Raw genomic sequence first — 19,412 nt, 5'->3', positions numbered from 1 at the left:
ACTCACTCGCACACTCAATCACTCACTCGCACACTCAATCACTCACACTCACACTCAATCACTCACTCACTCAATCACTCACACTCAATCACTCACACTCACACCTTCACTCACTTATCGACACACAAGGGAAAAGGCCTAAGAAGGATCGATATACGTGTAATCAGGGCCTACTAGTACTGGGGCCTACTAGTACTGGGGCCTACTAGTACTGGGACCTACTAGTACTGGGACCTACTAGTACTGGGACCTACTAGTACTGGGACCTACTAGTACTGGGGCCTACTAGTACTGGGGCCTACTAGTACTGGGGCCTACTAGTACTGGGGGCCTCAGTACTGGGGGCCTACTAGTACTGGGGGCCTACTAGTCACTGGGGCCTACTAGTACTGGGGCCTACTAGTACTGTGAGCCTACTATGGGGCCTACTAGTACTGGGACCTCACTAGTACTGGGAGCCTACTAGTACTGGGGCCTACTAGTACTGGGGCCTACTAGTATTGGGGCCTCTACTAGTACTGGGGCCTACTAGTACTGGGGCCTACTAGTGCTGGGGCCTACTAGTACTGGGGCCTACTGGGGCCTACTAGTACTGGGGCCTACTAGTACTGGGGCCTGCAGTACTGGGGCCTACTAGTACTGGGGCCCACTAGTACTGGGGCTCACTAGTGCTGGGGCCTACTGATTGGGGCCCTACTAGTACTGGGGCCTACTAGTACTGGGAGCCTACTAGTACTGGGGCCTACTAGTACTGGGGCCTACAGTACTGGGGCCTACTAGTGCTGGGGCCCACTAGTACTGGGGCACAGTACTGGGGCCCTGCTAGTACTGGGACCTACTAGTACGTCTGGTACTGGGGCCTCACTAGTTGCTGGGGCCTACTAGTACTGGGACCTACTAGTACTGGGACCTACTGTTGCTGGGGCCTACTAGTACTGGGGCCTACTAGTACTGGGGACCTACTAGTATTGGGGCCTACTAGTACTGGGGCCTACTAGTACTGGGGCCTACTAGTACTGGGGCCTACTAGTACTGGGGCCTACTAGTACTGGGGCCTACTAGTATTGGGGCCTACTAGTACTGGGGCCCACTAGTACTGGGGCCTACAGGTACTGGGGCCTACTAGTACTGGGGCCTACTAGTGCTGGGACCTACAGTACTGGGGCCCACTACTACTGGTGCTGGGACCTACTAGTACTGGGGCCTACAGGTATTGGGACCTACTAGTACTGGGACCTACTAGTACTGGGGCCTACTAGTTGCTGGGGCCTACTAGTACTGGGGCCTACTAGTATTGGGGGCCTACTAGTACTGGAGCCACTAGTACTGGGGCCTACTAGTACTGGGGCCTATAGTACACAGGGGCCCTACTAGTACTGGGGCCTACTAGTACTGGGGGCCTATACCATTACAGGGGGCCTACTAGTACTGGGACCTACTAGCACTGGGGCCTACTAGTACTGGGGCCCTGCAGTACTGGGGCCTACTAGTGCTGGGACCTCTGGTCTGGGCCTACTATGCTGGGGGCCTACACTGGGACCACTAGTACTGGGGCCTACTAGTACTGGGGGCCTACTTGGTACTGGGGCCTACTAGTACTGAGGGGCCCTACCTAGTACTGGGGGCCTACTAGTACAGGGGGCTACTAGTACTGGGGCCTAGTACTGGGGCCTACTAGTACTGGGGCCTACTAGTACTGGGGCCTACTAGTACTGGGGCCCCTGCAGGTACTGGGGCCTACTAGTACTGGGGCCTACTGGTACTGGGGCCTACTAGTCACAGGGGCCTCACTAGTACTGGGGCCTACTAGTAGTGGGGCCTACTAGTACAGGGGGCCTACTAGTACAGGGGCCTTCTAGGTACAGGGGGCCTACAGTAGGGGCCTGGTACGGGGGCCTACTAGTACAGGGGCCTCACTAGTACAGGGGGCCTACTAGTACAGGGGCCTACTAGTAGGGGGCCTACTAGTACTCGGGCCTCTTCCCATCCCTCTCCTCCCACCCATCCCTCTCCTCCTCCCATCCCTCTCCTCCTCCCATCCCTCTCCCTCCCCTCCCATCCCTCTCCTCCTCCCACCCTTCCTTCACCCATCACTTGTCATTAATTAAATCTCTTATACACATTAAATCTTAACTTGTTTCTCTTCTTTCACGCCTCATCAATATCCTAAGACGCCATCAGTCACACACTTGAGGGTCTAAAGGGCGAGAAATATAATGTTTATCGGTGTAATGAGTCAACAACCCAGTTTCCCGCCTCGTGTGTAAGTGTGAGCGCCATGGGAAGAAAATATTATATATATAGACTATGTTAAAAAGTTACTTCGAACAGGACCACTATACGATTTTTATTGACTTTCTAATGAGACAAATAAGTTAAAAAGTGATCTAACCTAACCAAAACTATTTTTGGGGATGGTTAAACTAAGTTAGATTGGTATACAGTAGTTAGGTTTCAGTGAATTCAGTATATGGGGTTTAGTCAGCTTTAGTGATTCCGGTCGTGGGATTGTTCTCAACATTGGTCTTTAAGCGGGCGTGGCGGAATAAGAAAAGGTGGTGTTGGCCGCACTCCGTTGCACTTCCCGGGTGAACTTCGTGTAGCGTTGACAAGCTTGTGTTTAAAGACCTCCTACGCCCGTGCCTCTTTTTTATCACCAAATATCCAGTAACTTTTATCTCTCCGTAATTCTCAGAAGACAAAAATCTCCATCACAAACTGCAAAATTACCGAAGTTTAAATTGTCAAACAAGAAAAATACTAAATTATCAAAATTTAAACTAAAAATAGAAAAACTCAGATAATCTCGAAAACCACAACATTGGTCATGCTGTGTTTACAACTCTCAATTGACTAAGACACCGAGAACAAATTCGATTTTTTTCCCACTTTGGATCAGATCGAGGGAAATATCACGCCGTACTAGTAGGAAAAAATGACTTCTTGACCCCGAGTTATAGCCAGTGTGAAGAAGGACTCACGAGTGTACAGAAACAACTACAACAAAGACAAACTAAATATCTTGGAACGAATAAACAGCCTCTAGGTTCTGCTGTGGAGTGCTTGCAGGCTGTGTTCTTCATCTGCTTTAAAACTAAAACCAAGCAGAAATCTTCCCTCATTCTGCTGTGACAAAAAAAAGCAGACACACACCTCCTAGCTCTGACAATCAAACAAACATAATGATTTCTTAAAGACTCGTGCTTGGGATAAAGTGACTTGAACACATTACAGAGGCAAAGATTCAAAGTTTCTTAGTGAAGTCCCTTTTAACTTGACGAGAAAATACACTTACTATCAGTTTGTTTTGGGAGGAACGTTTCAGCAATCTCCTCCCTCCCCAACCACCAAGCCCAGGTGAGTCTGTGTTAATTAGTGTGTTGATGGTTTGGTTAAGGTGTCACAGGTGTACAGGAGAGGACAGAGGGATGATGGTGTTTTGTTTTGTGTGGAGGAAGAGTTGTGTGAGAGACAGGAAGATACAGACAGATTAAGAAAGACAGATAGACAGGTAGAGACAGAGAGAGAGAAGAAGAAGGGGGAAAGGAATAAAGTGAGATAGAAAAGAAGACAATGTTAGAAGGAGACATAGAGAGAAACAAAACGAAAGGGAGAGAAAGGGAGACGGGAGAGAGATAAAGACAGAGATAGAGAAAGAGAGATAGAAAAGAAGATAAACAAACACATACACAAAGTATATTCAGTATACATGTGTGTGTGTGTGTGTGTGTGTTGTTGTGTGTATGTGTGTGTGTGTGTGTGTGTGTGTGTGTGTGTGTGTGTGTGTGTGTGTGTGTGTTGTGTGTGTGTGTGTGTGTTTGTGTGTTTAAAATGCCAAAAGCTACGCAACACCGATTTAAAACACCAATACTCCGCCATGCAAGTAAATATTATGCTCCCATTGAAACGATACATCACGTTTCACTAATCACATCTCTATAGCTCGTACAGTTAGTCATTAAGGGTGTTATAACATTGCCGCGTTACATTATGATATTAAACACCTAAGATTAAGTGGTAGTCAGTGGCTGGTAATACACATGTGGCATATTAAGGTCGGCTGCCGGATGACCGCCTTTCTGGGGGTGGTGGTGCTGATGATGAGCTGTCTGTCTATCTGTCGAACCCGCCACTTGTTCTATATTCAATACATCTTACCCCCCTCCCTCTCTCCCTCCCACGCCCTTTCTGTTGCCGTTAGCTGGATCTCTCTCTCTCTCTCTCTCTTTTTTTTTTCACCCGCCAGTCGTAACGTCAACAATGAATCCGACTTCAATGACGTTCGTAAATTCTGAAGACGCTTCTAGGGTGGACGGTCAATGTTAAAGAAATACCCCGACTAGGTATCACCAGACTAATCATGTATACAGTAATATTTCTGCCACCTCACTATTATAGACGTTAGTTTTCCTTCCAACCCACAGATGTCATAACGCTAAATAAATAGGACATGTTTTTTTTTTATCCAATAAGACATACGCATTTTACTTAATAGTGTGTATAGACATAGCAGGTATACAGTTCAGCATGTATACAGACAAAGCATGTACAGTATATACATTATACATAGACCATACAGGTAAACAAACAATATGGTGAACAGTAAGGCATTTGACCAAGGTTTGTTTCCAGTCAGGTTCCTTTGTGTACAGTACTATAGATGTGAGGTCAGGATGTAAGTGAATATTGTTATTATGTGTTGCATTTCTCTTGTTATCTTAGTCCATTCCTCTTATTGCTACATTTATTATGCACTGTTCTTCTCTCATCATACCTTCCTATCTCCCTTCTTCCCCTCTTTATCAGCCCTTCCTATCTCCCTTCTTCTTCTTCTCTTATTATACTTTCCTATCGCCCTTCCTAATTCCCTTCTTCCCTCTTTTATCATACCTTCCTATCTCCTATCATACCCACTAACGAGAAAGTCCACACACACACACACACACACACACACACACACACACACACACACACACACACACACACACACACACACACTATCATGCCTTTTACCATTGAAACCTTTATAAAACTCATTCTATAAGACTTTCCCGTTTCTCCCCGTTTCATTGTATAGTGTCGTGAATGATTCTACATCTTCACGTCGTTATGCACTGGTGATTCTTATACATCAAGAGTCGTAGAGATCATTGTTATTCATTATATTATTCATTGTGATGGCAGAAATATCACGGTATAATGATAATTTGTTTTATTGATATTTCGTGAAGTAATTATTATAGGGGGATCAGATTTGTTTAGGTGTGTTAAATTTGTCCAAAGTAGAGAAAGTGAGAAGGGAGACAGAGAGAATGAGTGAGAAGAAGATGGGGGGCGGGAGAAGGAGTGGGTGTGAGGAAGAGAGGAAGTGAGAGAAGGAAGGAGTGAGTGGCTAAGGAAGAGAAGGAGGGTGAGTAAAAGTGAAGGAGGGAAGGAAGGATGGAGGGTGAGTGAGGAAGAGATGGTGCAGAAAGGGGGGGGGAAAAGGAATAGGAATGAAGGAGGGAAGGGGAGACGGAAGGAGTGAATTTGGGTGAATGAGGGGAGAGGGGTGGGAGGGAGGTGAGTGGGAGGGAGAGAGGGATAACAGTACTATAGGCGGGACCTGCCGTAACGCCACCCAACCTACGCGTGATGGGTCGGGTGGAAAGGGTTGAATCGTGGGTGGAAGGGAGAAATATTTGTGACTGTGAGGATACAAGTAATGATCAAGAGACAGACAGACAGACAGAAAGACAGACAGACAGACAGACAGACAGACAGACAGACAGACAGACAGAAAGACAGAAATTATGCTACTAATCTTTCATAATTCGTAAAGTAGATAGGAATACTTACACAGGCACACAGACACACAACACCGTCATTATCAGCACTATTATTTAACCTTGAGATTAATAATGACTCTTATTTACATATTACGGAAGCATTAAATACCCTTGCCAGAGTTAAAAGATCAATAGTTAATCTTTTCTGGATAGTGATGACGTCATGCGGTGAGGGGTGGTGATGACGTCATGCGGGGTGGATAGTGATGACGTCATGCAGGAAGGATAGTGATGACGTCATGCTGTGAGGATAGTGATGACGTCATGCAGTTAGTTTTTTCCGTGGTGTTTTTGTTTACAATAATTGACTGAGAATAATCATCTGAGGTCTTTTGTTGACTGTCCTTGGTCGAATTCCTTTATTGTTTACCATTGTTTGTATACCTGCATTGTCAAGGTACAGGCCAGTGATACCCGGAGAGTCAACAGCAAACATGTTATTACTTTAGGCAGGGGACCGTGTACGTGGTTATCTCACATCATTGAACACCGACCCTTGGCAACTCACGCTTGATATAATATCCTCCCACCAACCACACTCAACCTTAAGTGTTTTCCTCTTCAACTAGGTGATAGGGAATTAGTGAGTGAGGGTTATATTGTGTTTAAACCACCATAGAAGTAAATGAATGGCTTTGAATAATAATGGGGGGGGAATCCGTGTCATGCTGGGAAAAAAAAAAATTGTGAGAGTACAGTATATAGAACATCAATATCTCAGTAGGTTAAGTGACCCTGACATAAACGTAGCAATGCCTAATTACGATAAGATTACGTAGGGTGGAAAGTTCAAGGGTTGGCTTGTCCACTAGAGACAATGGAGAGAAAGAGAGAGTAGTACTAGTAGTAGTAGTAGTAGTAGTAGTGGGGGCTAATCTTCACCTCACCAGGGGATAGATTACTCCTACAGCTACAGGAGAGATCGGCTTCACGCATAGGAATACATGTATCAGTTCCACGGCAGATCAGATCAGCGGTAATAATGGTGTTCTACTTAATACTCATGACGGCTGTAGTAGGTCAATTGGGCCGAAATTTTGCTACAACCTAACTTGTCCTAAACTAACCCAACCTAACCTAACATACGTACCCTAATCTAATTCTACCTTAACCTAACCTAACCCAAAGGACTTAAACAACTTTACGCTTAATATTTATCTAAGACGAGTGAAGCGTTATCGTCTCAGGTGTACTAAAAGATAATTATAGATAATGAACTCATCCCGAAGGAGGGAACGACGCTGTTATAATTATTGTGGTAATCATGCACACACACACACACACACACTCACACACACACACTGTCCTCTCACACTGTTACATCCTCACATTGTTACAGGGTAATCAGGAGACCTCATAATACAACATTGAAATACAAACCTAAGGTAATTATTGCCGACTGACCCATGGTAGTGTGCGCCAGACAAAGTAGTTCGCTCTTAGTTGCCTTAATTATCTACCAAACGAAGCAATTTTCAAAAATATGATTATCACATTAGAACTTACTGTTGAAAATATAATAAACATATAAACAACAAAACAAATAACTCGTCGGCGGGTAAGTCGTCAATATTACCCCCAAAAAAATGATAGGAGAATCTGTCTTATTTGTCCGTTGTTGTTGTTGTTGGTGGTGGTGTTATTGTTGTGGCCTTTGCTTCACATAGAGCTACGGTCGACCCCCAAAGACCTGTCGTGGATGAGAAGGAAGGAAGGAAGGAAGGAAGGGAGTGAAGGAGGTTAAGATCATCCTGAGAATAAACACAGTATAGGGCGAGGCAGCTGAGGGTTACCGCCTGGGTGAACCACGATGGGCGGGCGACTCCCTTGGATGTATCACAGTAGTATCGCGTGTCATTGTGTGTTTTATTGTCAGTTCTACTTGGAGTAAGAATATTCATATGTATTTTTAGGCTGGGTTTTTCTTTTTAGTAACCAAGAATCTACTATAACTGATTTTACTGATGGCTGTTGTTACCCCATTTGTTTTTTCAAGTACAGACTAAAGAAACACAGTAACGATTTTTTAGAATTCTTATTAATATTATTTAGTTTTTTTGTGTTTTTTTTTTTGCAATGTTATAAGTCGTTTTTATTTTCATTGTAAACAAAAAAATGCTCAAGCACGTCTAATCTAACGCTTACCTAACCGAACCTAAATACTGTTGAGGGTGGTTAGTCTTTAGGTGAAATAAGATGGTATGGATAATCGTTAAGTGATTCTAAGTTGTTATAATCTCTTAGGCGGTTAAATGAGATATGAAGATGCTATAAAAATTCTTCCCTCACGAATATTTGGTGTGTGTCTGGTCTGAAGCGCCACTGTTTGTTCTCACGAAAACATCTGGACAAGTTCCTAGTAAACTCAACAGCTGAACTGATAAAGTCATTTGTGTATAAGTTACTAAATAGAGATATGCTGTTTTCTTAAACTTGAATTTATGATTTTTTCGCTTTATGTTAATTATTATAGTATATGTGAAGGTTTTATATAATATTGTATCAACATTTTTTTTTTAGAATCTCTCAAACTACGAGAGTAAAAATAAATCCGAGGCTCCTGGACACACAGCGAGACAGACGTAGCACCGCATCAGTTCCAATACAGTACTGTCAGTCACGCCCGATGCATAACACAGATATGTCCCTCCACTTGATTACGCTTCATGGATGTGTTGCAAGGAGTTAATAGTATCTTATTATAGTACTTTAACAGCATCAAGCTCCAACCTAATACACATGGACTCCGTGCAAGTTTATACCACTTTGGGTGAAAAAGTTATCTGTTCACCAAAACGGGATCAGGGCCGGATTCAGGAGTGGGCAAAGTGGGCAGCTGCCCAGGACCTCCACATATTACAATATGTTCTAATTTCCTCAATATAACTGCATATGGCTTCAACATTCTCCAAAGAAGTGTTCAAATTTCACAGTTTTCCCGGGGGGCTTACAGCGCCCCCCGGAACTCCCAGATGTTTAGGCTCGCTTCACTCGCCACCCCACCCTCTTGGGTAGTTATAATGAGGGAGGCCTCCACAAAGAGGCTGCCCATGGGCCTCCACAGGTCTAAATCTGGCACTGAACGGGATATGTCTTGTCTAGAACCTTGGTAGCATCAGGAGGCAGACACGAGTAGAACTTTAAGCTACATGTTATTCAAAGTGGTCACCAGCGTAACCGTGGAGACATGCTGTGATATACTGGCCATTGTCACAGTAGAGTAAATAGCGGTTAAAAGAAATATTTATTGCATTTGGTGTTAGTAGCCACTTCCGATACATCAGCGCCCATGAGATTTTAGCGGACAGGTGATGAGAAACCAATAACATGAGCTGGAGGTGCGAGAGATCAAGTAACAATGTTAGGGTGTCTGTCCATGGGCCGTGAATTGCGGAGCAGACATTATTTCCACACGCTGGTGGTAATGAGGCCTCCGCGCCCGGGTGAAGTAGTTCGCTGTGTAAAGTAGTCCCGCATCTCTTGACTCTCAGCTGCATTTTATCCCCGGTAGGGTTAGCGACTTAATAAACAACAAACGAATAAACAAACAACATGCGAATGAATCAACAACAAGCGACTTAATAAACAACAAGCGACTTAATAAACAACAAGCGACTTAATAAACAACAAGCGACTTAATAAACAAGCTACTTAATAAACAACATGCGACTGATAGACTAGTTCCTCGTAGGTTAGGTAGGTTCAATTCAGTTCATGTTAGGTTGGATTAGATTAGGTTAGGTTAGGTTAGATTTGGTTGATTAATCTTAAAGTGACATAAGCTTGTAGGTTAATCTTCTGATGATCCAATATTGCGTTTCCTTTTCTGTTCTCGCGTGTGAGGGAGATATAACTCTGGCGTGATTCACTTTATACCACCCATGAATTTTCCTCGACACTTCAGCCCACACAGTGACACGCCTCTCCCCTCCCAGCCATTGATTTGCATATGCGTTACGCTGCCAAACAGAAAATGAAGGCCTTACCTCTATTCTACTTTTCCTTAATGTCGATCTTTACGGCGTCTGGTAACCGCGACTTCGTATAGTTAGGTAGATTCATGCGAGTTCTGAAACACTTGAGTTGCTGATACACGCCCGGGAACAGAATCATTGAAATAAAAAAGAAATTCGTTAGATCGTTGATACAATCCCCTGCTATAGTTTGTTTACCTTAATAATTATATATAACAGTACATACGAAGCACAAAAACGAAAAGGTTAAGACGCCCACACACTATCAAATATGTTGGTCAAACTTTATTTTTTATTTTTACGTGGATTTGCCTATGTGCCTCCCTCCACCCCTACTGTACCTGTACCACTAATAAATAAGGCGTCGAGGAGATGACACCACTAGGAATCGAGATGACACCACTAATAGGGCGTCGAGGAGATGACACCACTAATAGGGCGTCGAGGAGATGACACCACTAATAGGGCGTCGGATATGGCACCATAATAGGGCGTCGAGGAGATGACACCACTAATGGGGCGTCGAGGAGATGACACCATAATAGGGCGTCAGGAGATGAGCACCACTAATGGGGCGTCGTGGATATGACACCACTAATGGGGCGTCGAGGAGATGACTCCACTAATGGGGCGTCGAGGAGATGGCACCACACTAATAGGGCGTCGAGGATGCTTGAAAGCACCACTAATAGGGGCGTCGAGGAGATGACTCCACTAATAGGCGTCGAGGAGATGACTCCGCTAATAAGACTCGAGGAGATGACACCACTAATAGGGCGTCGGAGATGACACCTAATAGGGCGTCGAGATGACACCGCAATAGGGCGTCGAAGGGCGTGGCAGCACCACTAATAAGGGCGTCGAGGAGATGATACCACTAATGGGGCGTCGAGGAGATGATTCCACCTAATAGGGCGTCGAGGAGATGGCACCACTAATAGGGCGTCGGAGATGACACCATAATAGGGCGTCGAGGAGATGACACCACTAATAAGGCGTCGAGGAGATGGCTCACTAATAGGGCGTCGAGGAGATGACACCACTAATGGGGCGTCGAGGAGATGAAAGCACCACTAATAGGGCGTCGAGAGATGGCCACCACTAATAGGGCGTCGAGGAGATGGCTCACTAATAGGGCGTCGAGGAGACAGCTCCGCAATAGGGGCGTCGAGGAGATGACACCACTAATAGGGCGTCGAGGAGATGGCACCACTAATAGGGCGTCGAGGAGATGACACCACTAATAGGAGCGTCGAGATGGCCTGCTAATAGGGCGTCGAGGAGATGACACCACTAATAGGGCGTCGAGATGACACCACTAATAGGGCGTCGAGGAGATGAAGCACCACTAATAGGGAGCGTCAAGGAGATGACACCACTAATGGGGCGTCGAGGAGATGACACCACTAATAGGGGCGTCGGAGATGACTCACTAATAGGGGCGTCGAGGGAGATGACTCCACTAATGGGGCGTCGAGGAGATGGCACCACTAATGGGGCGTCGAGGAGATGGCACCACTAATAGGGCGTCGAAGAAGATGACACCACTAATGGGCGTCAGGAGATGACGCACTAATATAGGGCGTCGAGGGGAGATGACACCACTAATGGGAACGTCGAGGAGATGACATCACCTAATAGGGGTGTCGAGGGAGATGAGCACCACTAATAGGGCGTCCGGGGAGATGGCACCACTAATAGGGCGTCGGAGATGACACCACTAATAGGGCGTCAGGAGATGACACCACTAATAGAACGTCGAGGGCGATGACACCACTAATAGGGGCGTGGGAGATGACACCGCTAATAGGGGCGTCGAGGAGATGAAAGGCACCACTAATAGGGCGTCGAGGAGATGACACCACTAATGGGGCGTCAAGGGAGATGGCCACCACTAATGGGGCGTCGGAGATGACACCACTAATAGGGCGTCGAGGAGATGGCTCACTAATAGGGCGTCAGGGAGATGACTCCACTAATAGGGCGTCGGAGATGACACCACTAATAGGGCGTCGAGGAGATAGCACCGCTAATGGGGCGTCGAGAAGATGACACCACTAATAGGGCGTCGAGGAGATGACACCACTAATAGGGGCGTCGAGGGAGATGGCCCACTAATAGGGCGTCGAGATGACACCACTATGGGGCGTCGGAGATGGCCTACTAATAGGGCGTCGGAGATGACACCTATAGGGCGTCGGAGATGAAAAACACCACTAATAGGGCGTCAAGGAGATGACACCACTAATAGGGCGTCGAGGAGATGACACCACTAATGGGGCGTCGAGAGTGGCTCACTAATAGGGCGTCGAGGAATGGCTCCACTAATAGGGCGTCGAGGAGATGAAGCACCTAATATAGGGCGTCGAGGAGATGACACCACTAGCCAAGACGTCGAGAAGATGGCACTAATAGGGCGTCGAGGAGATGACACCACTAATAGGGGCGTCGAGGAGATGGCTTCACTAATAGGGCGTCGAGGAGATGACATCACTAATAGGGGTGTCGAGAGATGAAAACACCACTAATAGGGCGTCGAGGAGATGACACCACTAATGCGGAAGCGCGTCGAGGAGATGACACCACTAATAGGGCGTCGAGGAGATGACACCACTAATAAGGCGTCGAGGAGATGACACCACTAATAGGGCGTCGAGGAGATGACACCACCACTAATAAGGCGTCGAGGAGATGACACCACTAATAGGGCGTCGAGGAGATGACACCACTAATAGGGCGTCGAGGAGATGACACCACTAATAGGGCGTCGAGGAGATGACACCACTAATAGGGCGTCGAGGAGATGACACCATAATAGGGCGTCAAGATAGGGCGTCAAGGAGATGACACCACTAATAGGGCGTCGAGGAGATGCACCACTAATAGGGCGTCGAGAGATGGCTCACTAATAGGGCGTCGAGGGAGATGACTCCACCATCGAGGAGATGACACCACTAGGGCGTCGGAGATGACACCACTAATAGGGCGTCGAGAAGATGACACCACTAATAGGGCGTCGAGGAGATGACACCACTAATAGGGCGGGGCGTCGAGGAGATGACACACCACTAATAGGGCGTCGAGGAGATGGCATCACTAATAAGGTGTCGAGATGACACCACTAATGACACACCTAATAGGGCGTCGAGGATGACACCACTAATAGGGCGTCGAGGAGATGACACCATTGACACCACTAATAGGGCGTCGAGGAGATGACACCACTAATAGGGCGTCGAGGAGATGACTCTACCAATAGGGCGTCGAGGAGATGACTCCACTAATAGGGCGTCGAGGAGATGACACCACTAATAGGGCGTCGAGGAGATGACTCCACTAATAGGGCGTCGAGGAGATGACACCACTAATAGGGCGTCGTGAGAGAACTTGGGTCTTTGTCTGTGCCATTCATTCATCCATAATTTTCTTGTTCGTTTTTTCTTTGAAGTCTCTGTTTCAAGAGCATGTATAATAGCCATACACAGGCTGCTTCCTTACTCCTGTTGCCACCCAGTGTTGAGGCGACGCGTACCAGACACCAACTAAAGTTTGATCATTCTAGTTGTAAAGTGTGTGGCGATGCATGATCAAACATCATGGTATTCTATGTCGTATTTTGTGGCTCAGTGCGCATGCGTGAAATGACCAAATCGACTCATTCAAGGCACTTCAACCCCCAAGTGGTCCTAGACAGAATATAACAGTTACTAATTATTCATCTTTTAATGCAGATGTTTGTGTTTACACCAACAGAGTGATGGAGGAGCGAGGGAGAAGTTCAGCGGGAAGGAGGGAGTCAGCGTCCTCAGCGTGGGTGATGGTGGTGGTAATGGTTAGTTCCTGTTGTCTGAGCGTACATGGGTCAACATTATTTCTCTCCTTTAAAAGACTTTGATGTGTAATGAAGGAGGAGTTGTTGTTTATTTGTCTATCTGTTTTTATGGGATTGATGGGTTTTTCTTTCATAGGTAAATTTTCTGCTTTCATTTAATAACATGCAAGTGACTAACATTATTTATTGGGAGAATTTGTTATCTTTATCATTTCACTTTTACCATATTTTTTTTTTTTTTACTTTTTCTGTCTGGTGGGAGGGAGATGATAAGAAGATTACAACCAATCTTATCTAATCTAACTTAACCCAGCCACATTTATCGTTTGGTTAGGGTAGGTTCATATCGTCTGCTTTAATAAACAACAAATTATTCGATGATTCTGTTTGTGGATATTTTCTAACATTCTATATTCCTGTGATAGATTTCGAGTGCGTTGTGCATGAGCGTCTCTCTAGCGGCCGCCACGCAACCCAATGGCCACCACACACTCTTCGTCACCCTCCCGACCCCTGTGGAGGCGGTGCCCACCTTCCACACTGTCTACGACCTGCAGGAGGACCAGGAGATGACTACAGACAACCCTATCACCTCTCCTGTGTCTCGGGAAGGTCACGGCGCAGCCAGATCTGCCCTCCTCCGCCTCCCACCTAAGGAAACCAAGGTAGATATAATGTATAAGTTGACTGCTACACACACAAAACAGGTATATCCCCCAAGTGACTCTGCCTGTTACGTACTGTGCTTGCGTCATGGAAAGCGTCACTGAAACTAAATTACCCAGAACATTTTGCTAGCCTTGTTTTTAATTAACTGAAACTAGAAACATTTTTATCTTCCTAAGTGTTTTTGTTTTTTTTCAATTTCCGTTAAAATCAGTGTTTACATGTCAGAGCAGCACCCAGAATGGCGTAAGTATAAATAAAACCTTACATTAACAGATGGTGTTCTTAGCGGACGACTTCGAAGCTGCTTCACTCATCCCAGATCTGATGACGAGTGTTTCGGAACGTTCTGGCGGATTAGATGATCAAGCTCTCTTCCCCAACACCCGCTCACGACCCAAGAATACTGCCGCCACCACCACTACTGCCACCGATCACGACCTCCGCGGCCCTCTCGACACCACAGGCAGAAGCGGAGGTGTCTTGGAGGAGTACCTTGACCGTTCTCGTGGTTCAGAAAGTCGAAACGATATACAGACGGATTTAGAGGTGATCAGAGTTTGTTGAGACATAGATGAGTTACAGTTGGGTTATGGTTTAAGTTAGAAGGTTTTTTGTTTATTTTCGTCACTTACCTTTGTGTGTGTTTGTTTTATGTAGATGTCAAAGGTGAAGACGCTCTGTTAGGTTAGGTTAGGTTTGGCTGGGTTAGGTTAGGTTGGGTTAAGATAGGTTAGGTTGGGTTAAGATAGGTTTGCTTGGGTTAAGGTGGGCTAGATTACGTTGCATTAGGTTAAGGTAGGTTATATTAAGTTAAAGTAGATTAAGTTGGTGTTGAGGAAGGTTAGGTTTACCTGGGTTATAGAACATTAGGTCCATTATCTGTGAGATCCTATAAGATTGAATGACTTATCTGTCGAGTTATCACAACAACAACAAATCGAATACGTCACGAGTTCTCTCTCTTATCGTCAGGTTGGGTCACGTCACAACCCTGGACTCTATCGACCAAGTCCCTATGGACTCCTGCCGCCCCGTCAACCGCCCCGGCCCCGCCCCGCTCACTTCTTGCCCCCCGGAGCTTCCATCATCGACAAGGAGGACCCCTTCTTCAGCTTGTACTCAACACGTCCTGGTGTACTCAAGCGACCTCATCACAACATGACCAGAGTTCTTAGTGAGTACCCCTGCAGAAGCGTGGATGTTGAGTAACCTGTGTTGTGGTGTTGTGACCTGTGGCCTGCCCTGACCTGTATAGCTACCTGTAATAATTTCTGACCTGCCTTGACTTGTGTAGCTACCTGTAATAATTTCTTGCCCTGTGTAGCTACCTGTAACAACTTGTGACCTGGCCTGACCTGTATATCACCCACAGATATCGAGGCTGAATGTCAAGATGACTTCATGAGAATACACGTCCAGTTTAATGGCTCCTTCAGCGGCCTCATCTACTCCTCAGGTAATCCTTAGATCCCACAGCGTCTTCGTTCCTCCGGGCTCGAAGATCTTACAAGTGACCAGAGGGACGACTTAAAACTACATTATATTTTGGGCGGATTAACACAAGTCCCCGCTCACACATGTTTCTTAGTAGTTATTTCATTTTATTTGATGTTGAACTCTTACTTGAAGTACCAGAGGATTTACGCTTCTTGTTTAAGTATTTTTAGAAGGATTCCCACACATGTATGTTTAAGTATCCTGGCTGTGTATCTCTTGTTTACAACCTGTTTACACCTATCTAAACGACGCACTGTAATGCATCCTAAAATATCAACATCTTACAGGCTACGCGTACGACGGGGATTGTATCTATGTGAATGGGTCGGGACGCCATTCCTACGACTTCTTTATCCAGTTGAATCGATGTGGTACTCTAAGTGGCAACGAGAAGGGCAGAGAGGACATCAGAGGACGTACCCCTTCCGTGAGTACTGGGATGTGCGTGTGTGTGCGTGTGTGTGTGAGGAGATGTGTACATTAGTCCCACACACCAATGATCATCACTGTCCATGTGTGTTGTTGTTGTTGTTGTTGTTGTTGTTGTTGTTGTGTATAAAGGTGTTGGTTTGCTCTCTCTCTCCTGCAGAAGAACATGATGTGGAATACCCTGACGGTGCAGTATAACCCGCTCATCGAGGAGGTGTGGGACGAGCACTTTAAGGTCACCTGTGAATATGGCTACGACTTCTGGAAGACTGTGACCTTTCCTTTCCTGGATGTGGAGTAAGTTTTAAGGGGGAAGAGGAGGGAGGAGGGGGCTGAAGGAGAGAGGGAGGAGGGGGCTGAAGGAGAGAGGGAGGAGGGGGCTGAAGGAGAGAGGGAGGAGGGGACTGAAGGAGAGAGGGAGGAGGGGACTGAAGGAGAGAGGGAGGAGGGGACTGAAGGGGAGAGGGAGGAAGGGATGAGGGAAGTAGGGAGAGGGAGAAATGAAGGAGAAAGAAGAGAGAAAGGATTGAGAGTGAAGGGAATAAATGATAAGAAGTAAGAAGGGTAAAACTGGAGATAAGGAGGGAGAAAAGTCAAGGAGGGAAGAAGGTCAGGAAAAAAGGGGAATCATGAAAAAAAGAGAGAGAGATAACACCTCAACATCAACACTCCACTGATGCCCTATGTCCCGTCTTTTATACCAGGGTACAGACGGGGAATCCTGTCGTCTTCACCCTGACCCCACCCGAGTGCCACATGGAGATCCGCTACGGCATTGGCACCACAGGCAGCAGAGTGACGGGTCCAGTACGTGTTGGCGACCCCCTCACACTCGTTATCTACATGCGCTCTGAGTTTGGTATGCAAATAAATCTAGATATATATCCAGTTTGTATTTAGTCGCTTGTGGTTTTTTTTGTCTGTCTGTCCGTCTGTCTGTCTGTCTGTCTGTCTGTCTGTCTGTCTATCCGTCTGTTTGCGTTAGGGGTCTTGATTATTTTGACAAGATACAGATCATCACACACAGATATAGAAGCTATGAGTAATATTTGATAAACCTTATCAGTGACTGTGGCTCTCTGTTCACCACACACTTAGCATACAACGACCACAGCTAATCCTGAAACCTTGTAAGTTAACCTCGTGTGTGTGTGTGTGTGTGTAAGAAGCTGTCTCGTTTAACAATTGGCTTTAGGGTATAATAACATCTGAGTCTCCAGCAGAAATGACAGCTGGACCAATCATGTGTAACCTTTCATTTCTTTATGGTTTTCTTTTTGTGTAATAAGAGAGGGCGTGGCTTCATATGTGTTTCTCCTACCACCAGAGGGCTTTGATATCGTGGCTTCATATGTGTTTCTCTCTCCCACCACCAGAGGGCTTTGATATCGTGGCTTCATATGTGTTTCTTTCTCCCACCACCAGAGGGCTTTGATATCGTGGCTTCATATGTGTTTCTTTCTCCCACCACCAGAGGGCTTTGATATCGTGGCTTCATATGTGTTTCTTTCTCCCACCACCAGAGGGCTTTGATATCGTGGCTTCATATGTGTTTCTCTCTCCTACCACCAGAGGGCTTTGATATCGTGGTGAGTGACTGCTACGCTCATAACGGAGGCAACAAACGGATCGCTCTTATTGACCACTACGGGTAAGTCCTGTGTTCACCGGCTTATAATAATAATAATAATAATAATAATAATAATAATAATAATAATAATAATAATAATAAAGGTTTACTAACATATACAGAAGCCATAACCTGAAAATATATGTCTATATTCTCCTATATAATAATCCTATCCCACACAACCCCACCCTCACAACCCGTTCCCCACAACACCACCCCACAACACCACCCCCACAACACCACCCCCACAATCCTCCTCCCACAACACCCGTTCACTATATCGTTGCCTTCGTCAGGTGCCCTCTGGATGAGTCCTTGATCAGCCACTTCGAGGGAGCGCGTACAGCCGAGGGGGTGTATGAGACTCAGGTGTACGCGTTCATGAAGACATTCCGGTTCACTGGCTCCCCGGCGCTGTATATTGAGTGTGATGTGAGGATGTGTCATGGTGACTGTCCGGTAAGTGTGGTGTGAGGGTGTAGTGTGATGTGTGAGGGTGTAGTGTGATGTGTGAGGGGTGTGGGGTGATGTGTGAGGTGTGTGGGGTGATGTATGAGGGGTGTGGGGTGATGTGTGAGGGGTGTGGGGTGAGGGGTGTGGGGTGATGTGTGAGGGGTGTGGGGTGATGTGTGAGGGGTGTGGGGTGATGTGTGAGGTGTGAAGGATAAAAAAATGACGCGTGGGTAGAGAGAGAGAGTGAAAGAACATAACGATACCCTTGTCAGGCACAGACTCCCACAGCAAGACCACTAACTAGGTTCCCGTGTCCCCCTCTTCCCCCTCCTACAGACTCAGCCTTGCCACTGGAGGAGCACCAAGAAACAGCGTCGGTCGGTGGAGAAGGAGGACCTCGGGGGTGCACATACCAACGTGTCTGAGAGTCTAAGCCTCTTCCAGTCGATACAGGTAGTGCGTGATGACCAGCTCCTGCGACCAGCCCTTAGTAAGTCCCCCTACCTCGGTGTTACTTAAATTAGCCAAAATAACTTTAATCTAACCTAACCAAACTTAATTTCCCGTGACCTTATTCAACCTAATCTAATCTTAACATAACTTCATTCCTCGTAACCTAATCTTATTCAACCTAACCAAACTTCAGCTAACCTAATCTAACCTAACCTAACCTAACCTAACCTGAAGCAGTGGAGTAAATTTATTAAGGGATAAAAATGTGGGAGGAGGTAACACCCAACCTACCCATTCCATCCATAGATCATCACGTGTACCAAGCGAAGATTACTGTACAAAGACTTAATGACTTAACACAAACTAATAATATTGTATTTCTCGTTAACAGGAGACACTGATAATGAGAACGTTTGCCTCAAGAATGGAACGTTTTCAGCACTGGCAGGTGAGTGGATATTACCTCCTTTCCACAACATATACCTGTACTGTAGTAATATTTAAGGCCCGGTGTATAGTGTGTTGAGATTACCTCCGTGCTAAGTAGTGTTACCTCCCATAGAACAGACTCAACAACAGACTACAACTGTTAAGGTTTCGTTGTGTGTCTAATTAGTACCTTACTGCTGTACCTGGTGATGTGAGGG

The 19,412-nt window shown here is 46.0% G+C and overlaps 1 protein-coding gene across 2 annotated transcripts in view; it reads left to right on the top strand.

Annotated features, from left to right (window-relative positions):
* LOC121879413 overlaps window positions 1–19,412 on the top strand; it is a 44,911-nt gene that overhangs the window by 23,565 nt on the left and 1,934 nt on the right. The window contains exons 1-13 of one of the 2 annotated variants that reach the window (XM_042386051.1): window positions 2,593–3,357; window positions 13,556–13,634; window positions 14,060–14,299; window positions 14,577–14,849; window positions 15,276–15,477; window positions 15,676–15,759; window positions 16,088–16,227; window positions 16,390–16,526; window positions 16,934–17,088; window positions 17,802–17,880; window positions 18,156–18,318; window positions 18,649–18,802; window positions 19,157–19,213. In XM_042386051.1, coding sequence (XP_042241985.1) covers window positions 13,560–13,634; window positions 14,060–14,299; window positions 14,577–14,849; window positions 15,276–15,477; window positions 15,676–15,759; window positions 16,088–16,227; window positions 16,390–16,526; window positions 16,934–17,088; window positions 17,802–17,880; window positions 18,156–18,318; window positions 18,649–18,802; window positions 19,157–19,213 — 1,759 coding nt within the window. In that variant the 5' untranslated portion in view covers window positions 2,593–3,357; window positions 13,556–13,559. Of the gene's footprint in view, window positions 1–2,592; window positions 3,358–13,555; window positions 13,635–14,059; window positions 14,300–14,576; window positions 14,850–15,275; window positions 15,478–15,675; window positions 15,760–16,087; window positions 16,228–16,389; window positions 16,527–16,933; window positions 17,089–17,801; window positions 17,881–18,155; window positions 18,319–18,648; window positions 18,803–19,156; window positions 19,214–19,412 lie in introns of those variants that run through there. The other variant, XM_042386049.1, reaches the window with a different exon arrangement.

Source organism: Homarus americanus, unplaced genomic scaffold (genome assembly GCF_018991925.1).
Source record: "Homarus americanus isolate GMGI-L3 unplaced genomic scaffold, GMGI_Hamer_2.0 scaffold30768, whole genome shotgun sequence".
Classification (NCBI taxonomy): Eukaryota; Metazoa; Arthropoda; class Malacostraca; order Decapoda; family Nephropidae; genus Homarus; species Homarus americanus.
The sequence above is the reverse complement of the archived record's forward strand: the minus strand, read 5'-3'. Positions and strand labels throughout refer to the sequence as shown.